This window comes from Ammospiza nelsoni, chromosome 10 (assembly GCF_027579445.1).
Source record: "Ammospiza nelsoni isolate bAmmNel1 chromosome 10, bAmmNel1.pri, whole genome shotgun sequence".
Lineage (NCBI taxonomy): Eukaryota > Metazoa > Chordata > Aves > Passeriformes > Passerellidae > Ammospiza > Ammospiza nelsoni.
Window position 1 is genome coordinate 21,559,276 of NC_080642.1, and position 12,910 is coordinate 21,572,185.

Below are 12,910 nucleotides of genomic sequence, written 5' to 3' on the forward strand. Positions count from 1 at the left end.
TGTCTATTCTGAGTGAAAGGAGGAGGAAGAAACAGAAGCAGCAAAACAAGAAGAAACTCTTCAAACTCCCATGGGTTCGATGCCCTTTGCAACTGCCATCTGCTCACAGATCCACAGGCACAAGGCTAAAAGCTTTCCAAGGCTAAAAACTTCCCAAGGAAAACCAAAAAAAAGAGAAGACAGCCAGGTTATAAGCAGAGCTGGCAGGTATCACTGAAACAGAGTGTTGTGCAGTTGCAACACAAAATCAGAGTTAGCCTGAAAACACAGATTACTAAAAATCATGTAATATTAACAAGGTAAGGGACTCCTGCAAAATGTTTTTAGGCTTTCCTTGTTGACAGTTTTCAGAGCAAAAGTTTGCCTAGGTCATCAGGATGGCACAGGATGCAGCTGCTGAAGTCCAGGGAAGGAGCTATGCAACAAGGAAGGGGACAGCTGCTTGGCTCATGGATTATGCTACATCACAAGAAGAAATTCCAAGTTTTTCCAATCTTACAACCACAAATCTGTCATAAAAAGGGAAAAGAAATAAAGTCAAAGGCACTTACCACTGTAATGACCTCCAGGTCCTTTAAATAGGTGCGTTCTGTGGCCAGGATCTCCTTTGCTATGAAGTATGCCTTGTCTGTGGGGCAGCGCTGGAAGGACACACAGACACCAGTGAGAACTGAAACACAAACCTCCATTTCCTCTGGGCATCAGCTCAAACCTCACATCCACTTCCTCTTGCTGTGTGCAAATGGAGCACCTCATTACTGACATCTCTTTGTTCAGTATCACATTCCCAAATGCTGACTTTACTATAAAATATTCTTTATATTGTTAGAGTATTAAAAAAATGCCAATTATATGTCAATTATCTTAGAATCACAGATGGTTTAGGTTACATGGGACCTTAAAGCTTATCTCATTCTACCCCCTGCCATGGGCAGAGACTTTCCACTACACCAGGGTGCTCCAAGCCCTGTCCAACCTGGCTTTGGACACCTCCATTACAGGACCTTCCATCTCAAATCAAGGGAGCATTTCACAGAAATATGGAAACACTTAATCCAATATTCCTAGATTTTAAACCCTTCTCTAACCACCAAAAACAGCCCAACAGATTTGCAAGCAGTCCTTTTCCAAAATTCCTTATTTCCACTTACAGCTTTTACTCAAGCTACTCCTTTGAAGGCCATATTAATTAGATAAGAAAAAAAGAAAATCAAACCACAGCAGTTGTTGCCTGAATGATTGCTCTGGGCTGCTCTTTAAAGAGAAGACAGAATGGATATGGAAAAACAAAGGAATGAAATGGTGGCAAGAGATGTTGTGCAGCTACAGCAGAAAATTAGAACTAGCCTAAAAACATACATTACTAAAAATCATGAAATATTAAGGAATTAGTCACTCTTCAAGGTAAGGGACTGCTTTGACTCCTTAGCTCACTATGCTGTGCTGTAGTTCTGTGCCAAATGCCACTAACTTATGTCAAAATTTGGTCTCCTCCATCTCTGCCCCTCCTGAGGGAAACACTGCTTTGAAAATTCTTTCTTCTGTTTCCTTGTATGTTCTGAGCTAATCAAAAATTCTCTTTATAGAGTCACTTTGAGATGCCTCCAGTGCTGTCAGCACAGCTACTGAGTGTTTCCCAATCCTCCAGCTCAGGGTTACCCATGGAGGACACATTCTCCTGGGTGCTCAGTAACCTCTCTGTTGAGTCCAGAAAATCTCTAGAGGAGTGTATCCTCAAATAATTAATTTTGAGACACTGTCTAATCTCTTTTCAGGTTGTTTTATGCTAGCTATTGCAGTTCCACATGTCAGCCCACTCCCTGGTGGAAGCAGAGAACACGCTCCTACTCATTCCACAGCCATCCCCTTCAATCTACCTGTCTTACAGGCAAAGTCCTACCTGATCTTGGCTTTTTTCCCTGGCCTATTTACCTTACTGCAGCCTCATATACTGTGGAACCTCAGTGGGCATCCTCCATAAGCAGCCTCTTCCCAAAGGAAACATCATCATTTTCCTGGCCTCCCTACAGCCTAAGGTGACACAGTTTCACCATCTCACTTCTCAGTCTCAGTTCCTTACAGACAGGAGAGTTTCTGCTGTCAGGGATGTTCTCACACAGCTCTGGGTACCTCCCCTTCTGGATTATGTACAGGATTTTACTGAAATTCTTTCAAATGTTACAGGGCATGCAGGTGTGTGAAATGGGAGCATGGCTTCCACACAGGCAGGTAGTGATGGGGGAACTTCCTTAACAACTAAACCACACCATGGTCATAACCTGTCACTTCTCATAGCCTGCATGGATCATGTTTTTCTCCACCTCTGAACACTTCTGAGGTTTCTGCCTCCCTCTCCAGCTGACTCTGTGCTAACCTGGGGCAGAAGAGGGCTTTTATTTTTCCCAGCCACCTTCTGTTCCTTTCTCCCTCCCCAGCACATCAGCCCTTCCTGTTAATTCTCAGAAGTTCCTGCTCTTTCCAAACTGCTCCCTGGTGGAATTTAGTGCGCTTAATTTGCTTTTTTTCAGTCTTGCAGCAGTCCTAAGTGCATCCCTTGTGCAGAGTGCTGGCAGCAGCTGCTGGGCAGACCCTGCACCAGAGGCGTGGAAAGGCTCTCACAGAGCACAGGGGCCCTGCCAAACACCCTCACCACTGCTCAGGCTCTGCAAGGGGAAAGGAAATCAGCTCATGCCTCAAAAGCCAAACACAAGAACTCTCTGAGGTGGCAGTCTCCTTCTAGAGTCCAAAGAAAATGTTTCTACAGCCATAGCAGGCATCCAGGCAAAGATCCCCACTTGGAAAAAATGATGTTTCACCATATAATGTACAAACAATCCCACCTGGAAACCTTCAGCACTCACCAGATACAGCAAACCCATCTTGTGAAGAGCTCTACTCTGAACTTGCAATGGCCAAAAATGTTTAACTTTTCACTTCAAACACCAGGCTTCAGAAGTGTTAAAATAACTCTGTGTGGGGGAACTCCCCCAAAAAGCCCAGTTTCAATGTCCTTCTTTAAGTGGGTTGCTACAACCAGCCTCCTTTAGAGAAGGAACAGGGAGAAATCTATCAGTGAGATGAAAAAAAAGCACAGTGATTTAAAAAGAAAGGAAAAAAAGAAACCCTCATGTTTCTAAAGGTATCAGTACTGGACCAGCAGCACATGGCTGCAAAGAGCAGACAGCACACATTGTGAGGGCTGGAGAGTTTGCAGAACCTGCCCTGATTAACCACTACAGCAGCATCACCTTCAAAACAGAGCTCTAGTCAGTGAGATATTGCAAGATTGCATTTTTCTTGTACAACAAAGCTGCAAAGCTCCTGTGAAATGTAACCAATTTCACACTGGTTTCCTCTTGTGTCTGTTTCACTTACAACAATGTCTCTGAATAGACATCAAAGCCTTGGAATACTCAGGACTTGATCAAGCTTAAGATCAATACAAGAAAAAGAAGTTCCCTTCTAAGGAGTCTCACTTTCATAAATTAGTTTCAGCCTGAAGGAGAACACAAGCTGCCAAAACACCAGACCATGCAGAATGTGGCAGAAAGGGTTGGGCTTCACATTTAAGTCAGCTAACACAGTCTCTGCTCATTATTTCCAAGCCATAAGGACAAATGAGAAGAGTTATTTTTAAAATAACTATGGAAACTAACAGTAGAGTGATCAGCCAAAGCTATAAACTCCACTCAGAAAGCCTAAATGAGACAGGGAAGCTGCCAGTGGGGTGGGCTGTGTGCAGCTCAGCTCCCAGTCACTGGTTAAACCTTCCTCTCTCTGGCAAGCACTCACAGCACGTCCACACCATGGGTGTTTCTCAACAGCATCACAAAAGTGCCTGGAGGTGCCCAAGAATGGGGTAAAGACACCAAAGAGCAGGGCCTGTGACCTTTCTGCCTGAGGATCCTGGTCCTGCCAGAGGTAAGACAACCAGAACACTGGATGGGGCAAGCAGGAGAGTAGAAGCAAAGACCACACAAGGTGGTTGTTCCTTCTCTGTGGCTGTGTGGAAAACTGCAGATGCCAGTGTGGCCACAAACTCCATACAGAACTGAGTTTGGACAGTGGAGCAGAGAGTCTTCCAGAAAAATGGTCATGGAACTCTGCTGTGGACTTCTTTAAACTTTGGAAGAAATGCAGCAAATCCTGAGCTCTGCATGATGGTGAGGAAAACCCCACATCATGTGGGGGAGTCCCTGGTTAAAGCAACCAGTGCTCAGTGGTTGAAAGGTTCTTTCACCAGGCAGAAAGAAAAGCCCAGGGATGGAGCAGCACCCAGACATAAGCACATCTTGAAGACCCAAAGCTGTTCCTGGTTTGAGACTCACTGCACCTGCAAAAGTCAGGGGCATTTTTGTCCCCCTCTTTCCAGAAAATGAACCTCATGGTTCTGCAAGGCCAGAGCACTGTCCACCTCTCTCCAGACAGAAGGGTCAGCCATGGAGAGGAACTTCAACAACACAGCCAGCTGTGCTGAGCAAGCCCAGGATGAAATGGATGTGAGAGAGTTCACACTGAGCTCAGGTCCTCCACAGCTCAAAGGGAACACCACAGGACCCCTCTAAAGGTCCTGTTATGATCAGAAAGCATGGCCTGGAGGAACAATGTATGGTGAGATGGAGCAACGAGACAGTGATGAGACTGCATGGAAAGGAAGGAACCCAGCAAACAAACTCCTTATACATTAACAAATAAGGATCTCAGGATCATTGTGTCCAGCTCTCCACTCCTTGCAGATCCACCTGAAAATAAACCATATGAATGGAGGCATCATCCAGATATTCCTTGATCTTTGTTAGGCTTGGTGTTGTGATCACTTCCCTAGGGAATCTGCTACAGGGATCAGCCTCGGGATAAAGAAACTTTCCCTAATATCCAACCTGAACTCATTTCCATTCTGGGGTACAAAAGGTGGTTTTGAACACAATTCCCTGATACACTGCTCCTACTAAAACAGAGGGAGGTGCTCCCAATGGCCATGCCAAGAAGACACAAGATGCCAGGAGGGCAGAGGGGACTCCTGCCACAACAGCTCAACACATCCAACCAACCTTCAGCACTGGAGTTCTGCCCCAGCCACCACAGAATAAAGCACAATCTGCATTCAGCAAGCAAGCACAGCTCCTCATGGCACCTGCAGTGCCCAGCACAGCTCCCACATGGCACCATCACTGCCCAGCTCTGTGCTCTTACCTTCCTTTTCATTTCATCATCCTCCTCTATCCTGGCGCCACCAGCATCGCTGAGCACAGGGCTGAGCAGAGGGGACGAGCCCTGGGTGGCTGCAGTCACCTGAAAGCCTGGGCTCAAACCCAGGGGACTCTTCAGCACAAGGGAGGACAGCTGGCCATGGTCCACAGGGAGGCCTGGGTGGGAAAACAACAAGAAAATGGAGCGGAAAAGGAGAGAAAATTATTTCAAAGATAGTGCAAATCACGTGATTATCCACTGTTACAGCAAACCAGCATTGTAATCTCATATTATTTTTAAAAAGGTAAAAAAGCAAAAAGGCATATAAATCCAAAGACTTCAGTGTGTATGTTAAAGTAAAGGGAGTGTTCCCTCCATCCCAGAGGTTATAGGGCAGTGCAGTAAGGACAGACACAGCGAAACCACAGTAAAGGGAAGGATAAATTGCTTATTGTCACAGAAAAGTAGTAGCACAATTCACAACACAGGGTTATACTGCAGGGACTGCAATACAGCTTTTAATTTTTGCTTTTCAATATAAGAGTTACTTTTCAACACAGGGAAAAGCTAGGATGAATTATTCCATGACTTGCCACTCCAGAAGACAAAGTATGCTAGAAATACATTCAGAAATTAGGGTATTATATAACCTCATAGAAAACAATTTTGTAGCACTGAGTATTAACTGGATGGACTCAATCCACCTGTTAGAAGCAACAGGTACCACTTTGCTTTAGGTTATTAAACATAATTTTTAAAAATTATTATTACTATTTTGTGGACCCTTTAGAGATTTCTGACACATCACAGTGAATTTAAACCTCCTCTTTTCAGCCTGTAGACCCCTCCATGGGGCTGAAAATGACCATACAAGATCAGCTTTTTTGGACCAAAGGAAGGTGACAGACACTACACCCACAGAATTCCTCCTAATCTCACATACTGTTTTTCTGATCTTCCCTGTGACACACAAATGAGTTCTCTCAGATCAGGCAACCAAACAGGTATCAGTACTTAAGCAAGGAAAACTGAAACACCCTCCCAAGCCTCCCCAGCAGGATTTGTTGTGTCACGAGTGCTGAACCACCCACCCGAAGACAAACGGGGAAATCAACAGCCAACCCCAAACTGCCAAATCACCATTTCCCAAACTACTTAGAAATCATCACAATATCTTGAAATTTTTAAAAAACCAGCTCTCACAGGTATCCAGGATCCCCCCACAGTGCCATGGGTGCTGCAGGAGGAGCTGGGAGCTCTCGATTCCCTCCCAGCTGCTCAGGCTTGGAGAGCACACCCAGGGCGAGGCAGCCCCAGCCTGTGACTCCACATGGACAAAGGCAGGAAGCTAAACAGAGCTGCACTCGGTCACCTGGAAGAGATTCAGATCATCCAGGCTGCTGAGTTAACTATTTGTACACTAGTCCAGCACCACTTCTGGAGGAGATTTTGTTTCTCCCTAAGCATTTTGGCCCTTCACCCCAGGAAAGCAACACTTGTTTCACCTGTCCAGGCACAGGATTCAAGTTTGCTTTTACATGCCAGGAATGCTGAAAAAACCAGCTTCCAAACAAATGAGTTTGCAGGGGTGAGGAGCTTCTTTAAGTTCTTGGAATTTAACATGAAGTAGCAACAAATTCCAGAATCTGTAACTTGAACTGCTTCCAGACAGCCTGAAAACTCAGACACAGAGGGAACAAATGGGATAGAACTTGCTATAAACCACCCTGCTTTTTCACTTGGGTTGTTCTACCTTTTATCTCCTCCAACAGAAGATGGCCAGGAAATTAATTGCAAATATTGAATCTGAAAGCAAGAACTCCTCCCCAAAGCCAGAGTGCCTGATGGAAATGAGGCATGTTCACAGAATCTTAGAATGGTTTGAGTGAAAAGGGACCTTAAAGCCCACCCAGTCCCACCCTGTGCCATGGGCAGGGACTCCTTCCACTACACCAGCGTGCTCCAAACCCTGTCCAACCTGGCCTTAGACACTTCTAGGGATCCAGGGACAGTCACAGCTTCTCTGGGCAGCTATGCCAGGGGCTCTTCACCCTCACAAGGAAGAATTTACTCCATCTAAAACTTCCCTTCTTCAACTTAAGGCCATTCCCTCTTGTCCTGTCACTTTCCTTTTTTTTTTTTTATTCCCTGGAAGAGGCTATAAGAAGTCACAGAGCAGCTCAAGTTAGCTTTTTGGCTAACATTTCTTTAATTAAATATTTGATCTGAGCTCAGTGTGATGGCAGATGATATTACAGGTGAGGACTGAAATTTTCATTCTCACAAGCCAAGTCTTCTCCACCAGAGCAGCACAGAGGACTCCAGGCAAGCAGGTAGGATGTACAGCAATTCCTCATTCTCACAGAGAAGGATGGTAAAGGGAGAAGCCATTTCAACTGCTGCTCAATGTAGAAAACTCCTAATTAGGTGGAAATATTGATGTGAAGATCAAAACATGTGAATGATTCCCTCTGACATCAAACCTTGGTGCTCTGAGGTCTTCCCTTCCCCACAGGCAGCATCCTCCAGTTATATTAAAAGGGATTACTCTTTCACAGGGGTGTTTCTGTGTTTCAGTGTTCTGCATGAAGTGGAAATTTGTTCTCTACAAGTCACACAAACATCCCAGATTGGTGTCTGTAAATGCTGGGAGAACAGCCCTCCATGCATTGATGTGGGAATTCAGAGTGGTACCCCACACAGTCAGACATGGCTGCATCCTGTACACAGCAAATTTCTGCCTCTGCATCACACACAAATGCACTTAAGGCAACATCCAAAAATGCATCAGCTCAGTGTAATACTCCACATACTCAAAGATCTTCAAGTATGCTAATATTCTTAGTTACACTACACAGTTAGAAATGTGCCCTTAAGCAAACAAACCCACAGTTTCATAAAGCCCAGTATACACCTAATGGAAATAAAAAATAAAAACTAATCAATAAAACATTGTAAAAGCTCTGTAGTATTCAAGAGCACAGCTAGAGAATCTGGTGAGAATGCTGAGGGATATCCTCCACAGCTACTGGGTAATACTGGTCATGTAGAAGTAGGTTCCATTTGATTTTCACTGAGATAACAAGCAGAATAATAAGATAACAAGTTTTTGGCATCACTTCCCAGTTATTTTTTCAGCAGGTATTTCCATTCTTCAATCTAAATTCAATTCCTACCCAGAAAGCCAGATTTGAGAGTACAGGCTGGCCAAAACAAAAAATACAGGTTCTCTAAGCTTTATGCATGGATACTTAAAATAATTCAAAGACAGACAACTAAAATAGTTCCCCAATAATACTGAGCATTATGGGATGGACAAAAGCTATGTGAAGGTCAAATGTCAGCAAGAGCTCCTTATCAAATGGAGTGACAGAAAACCTTTAGAGATACAACTTTATTATTATATCCTTGTTATTACTAGTGCTTCAAAAGCAGAGATTATTTTCAGGCTAAAGCCCTGCAGAGGCTGACCAGAGGGCAAGGGGAGCCTGCTCTGAGCCTCCCTTCCACCCCATGCCCTGCTGAACCCATCACATGCACAGACCAAATGATTATTTCTAGAGTGAAATACACAGTATTACTTCCAGAGTGAAATCATTAACAAGCTGATGTACTACAAGTAAAATCCTGGATATTTTCTCTATCTTCCTTATTTCAAAACTTCACAACTAGCAGCTTGTCCCTCTGCAAATCTTCCCTTTAAAAAGATGAGAAATAGTTGGGTGATAAGAGAATCTTGAAAATTATCTGAGAGCCTAAAGAACTGATGCAAGAGACTTTAAATTCAAAGATCTCTTTTTTATCCTCCAACAGGTACAGGTCATGTAAAACATTAAAGCACATTTACAGCACTTGGCATGTGCCCAGTGCTGTGTACCTGTGAAGTCACATACCACAATCCTAAGGTTGGCCCTGGTTTTATGGAGATGCCCATAAAACAACTGAAACAATCCCAAATAATCAGCCTCCTTTTGCCACCTTGCAAAAGCCCTGTTTGCAGGGAAGAGGAATTACCTAAACACTGGCCAGAGATACCTGGAGGAGAACCTGCCAGCTAGAAAACATGCAATCACCTTCACATGCTGAGTTTGCAAAAAAAAGGACAATCTTCCAATAAAAACAGATATACAAGAGAGAGTTCAAGGGATATACCCAGTTTAAAAGAAAAAGATCTCCACAATAAATATAATTCCTACAAAGAAATCTGAGCTTCTAGTCCCATTTGTATTCCAAGCAAAAGATCTGCACAAAGCAGGAAATTGAAAGCCACACACCAGTGTTTGCCTACTGTGCTCTATTTCCAAAAACTGCGTGGAGAAAGCTGGGAATAAAACTGTAAGATGCCTTGGCTAGGAGAACAAATATTTATTCTATTTCAAAGGTAAGGGTAATGAAAATAAAGCTAAAAAGCCCATGTTGTCATTTATATCAAAGTTTTCCTTGTTTTATTGCATAAACAATTAAAATTATGAATTAGTACAAATCTGTAGGTTCATCATTGGCAATCTGAACAGACACAAAGATACTCAAAAACCCCAACATATAATTCAATAAACATTTCCCATATAAAAGATATAGTTCAAGAGATCAATTAAAAAATTCCAGCTCTCTTTGTTTGAATGCAATCTTTTCCTGGCAAGAGTAAGCACCTAAGGAACTGGGGAGTCCCTCTAACCAAGGCACAAGTACCCCTGTACGTACCAATAAACTGGAATTTTGGGATTCCAGCAACTGCAGAACATGATTTGATTTTTGAAAATGTACAGGAAACCTTCCCACAGAGCAGGTTCAATTAATCATGGTCCAAATTTGAACTTCCAAACCTCCAGCTCAGCCACTGGAGTGATCCTATGGGAGCCCATGGGCAGGGAATTAATGAAGAGGATTTTCTGATGTGTTTGGAACTGTGAGGTCTCCCCATCTTCAGACAGAGGATGTATATGTACAGCCACACATATACACAGAGCCCTTGTGACAAGTGAGGTGGAAGAGTCCCTAAAAATGACAGGCAATGACAGCTAAATGACTGCATTGACACCTGTGATTACACTCATTCAGTACTGAGTAATTATGGCTTAGAACATTTTGCAAAATGACAATAATGGGAATGACTTACCGACAGGTTTGCCCCAAAAAAGCATAAAATTATAACAACTTTTATTAGTGTCTTCATAAAATCTTATCCCTACCAAGACTTGCAACTAGACAAAATCTACCACCACCAACAAAAAAAAATCAAATAAAAACACCCAATATCAAACCATAACCAAGCCACCAAAAAAAACCAAAACAAAAATCCCTTAAACAAAATCACCTATGACCACAATACAAAAAAGCACAGGAAAAAGGAGATCAATACTTGGTATTATCCAGATTATTCAGCAACTCTGAAATTCACTGGAAATTAAAGTGAAAGTTGAGGGTAGATTGATATATCACCCTATTCCACCCTAAGATAACATATGGCAAGTCCTGGGAATATACAGCATGTATATACTTCACTAATGAATACTTTAAAATTACAAATCTACACAAAATAGGTAACACAGGTTAGTAAAGTTAACAAAGCTTAACCAGGTGGTGGATAGGTCAGAGAATATTCCATGACCCATGTTTTGTGCAAATTAAGTTTCATTAACTGCATAGATGATCCAAAATGCTCTGATGTAGTGCTTTACATTTAATAAATGTCTTTAAGCATCAGAAGGGTTAGAAGTTCACACATAGAGAAGGACAGGTAGGGATTAAATTGCTCAGTTAAAATACCCATTTTGCTTTCTCTCAGGGTTCAGGTGAGCACTGCAGAGCTAAGCTCAGCAGTCTGTCTCACTGGGAAAAGCCACCAATACTGGCATGCATCCTACAGCTGCCTGTGTTTGCTAAAACAGAACAGAGAGATGTGGAGGGAAGGAAAAGAGCCCTGGCACATCCATTTGCTGAGCTGCAAACAGCTGCTGGGTGCTCTGTGTAGAGCAGGAGAGCACACCTGGACAGTCTGTGGTTCTCCTACTGGAAAAACACAGCACCAAAAGCTGTGCACTGGCTAGAAATGCTCATTCCTGTGTGCCCCCAGCTCCCCATGGGGTGGGAAGCACAAAGCAAATGTGCAAGAACCTGAAGAGGTGCAGACTGGAGGAGTGGGCATACGACCACAAAGTTTACACCCAGGTTTTATCTGCTCTACCACAGCTCCTCAAATGCTGCTTTCTTGCATGTGATGCTCAACAAAGATCTTCTCCATCTTGGCATTTTTCCTAAGTCATTCCCCCTGCTTTCCATGCTGCATGGCTCCCACAGCAGAGGTCACTGCAAGGCTCCTGGCTCTCACCACTCACCTTCATGAAAGGAAAGCTTGTGTTCTCAGGAAATAAACAGAAATCAGTACCAGGAACTGAGTTTTAGTATCAACAGAGTAACAAGCAAACAAAACAAACCCCAGGGAACAATGCTGGAAGTTAAGCAGCATCACCAGGACTCAGGACACATCACACCCCCCTTGTGCTACCCACAAGTAAATGAAGGGGACAGAGCAGGGACAGACATTCCTTGTCCCACCTTCTCCTGCCACCTCAGGAGGCAGCCAGGGGAGGTGAGGACAGCTCCACTGCACTGAATTAACCCACACAGCTCCCTGGGAGGGTCTGAGCTGCTGCATTCCCTTGAGGGCAGCTGGTTTTCTCTCCATCTCTATCAGAAAGTGAATCTGATGTCTCTGAAGGAAATTATAAAGAACCTTTGCTCACAGCTTTCTTGCTATAATAAAAACTCTGCTTATGAACCAAATTTTCTGCTCTTTTGTGTCTGTCTGGGAAACCTAGAACAAAATAACACAGGTCAGAGTGCAAAGATATCCTCAGAAGCCACAGGGCTTTGGAAATCAAGTGAGGGACAGAAGGAAACCATGACAGTTCTATGCTATCAGTCAGACAGAGCACAGAGAGAACTAACAGGGGCACAGCAGCAGCTCTGAACTCTCATTCTGTACCTAAAACCTTCATCTAAACACATCTGTACCAGGGTCAAAGGTCCCCTCACCTCCTCCTCACCTGTGGATCCCTAAGATAGAAGACTGGAATTCTAGTCACCACCATTCCTTTGGAAAAACTTAAGGGACACTACACTAAAAATCTTATTGCTTTCTTTAAAAAAAAAAAAATAGAAAATCCCTGAGAGTTGGAACTGCCAATAAAAGATCTGCACAATTTAAAATTAAAGAAAAACATTGAAGATGTCTTTTCAAACTAACTGTGGTGCAAGAAGGCAAATTGGCAAGCCTGTACATTAAAAATACAGGCAGCTTTTTACCAAGATCTTTTGAAAACTAAGAGAATTTAGTTGGATTTATTCCCTGTTCTAACACATTTAAAGGAATGCTTGTGAGTAAGGCACAGGACTGAAACAGAGGCAGCACAGTTATATGTAATAGCTGAATCCTGATCCTCTTTTTAAAAGATCAAAGATATCAACAGCCTTTCTCTACATCTTCATCTACATCCTTGTCCCTGATGCCACCACCTGTTATAGAGTTTGCAGAAAGAATTCTGTCTCTTTGCTGATTTTATTTCTCTTCCTTAGGTTACATAATGTAGTTCATTCTGGGAAGAAATCAGACAAATCACCTAAAAACATAGTTAAAGGCACCAGCTCTCTACACCACTGCCCTGTTTCAAAATGTCACACCACACCCCCATGACATCATCTGCACAGGCCTGAATAAAGT

The 12,910-nt window shown here is 43.2% G+C and overlaps 1 protein-coding gene across 2 annotated transcripts in view; it reads right to left on the reverse strand.

The window, feature by feature from the left end:
* The window catches only part of FARP2 (FERM, ARH/RhoGEF and pleckstrin domain protein 2), a 76,733-nt gene that overhangs the window by 18,361 nt on the left and 45,462 nt on the right, over positions 1–12,910 (reverse strand). For both annotated transcript variants that reach the window (XM_059479588.1, XM_059479589.1), the window contains exons 14-15: positions 5,194–5,366; positions 552–641 (exon numbers count right to left, since the gene is read on the reverse strand). In XM_059479588.1, coding sequence (XP_059335571.1) covers positions 552–641; positions 5,194–5,366 — 263 coding nt within the window. The remainder of the gene's footprint in view (positions 1–551; positions 642–5,193; positions 5,367–12,910) is intronic.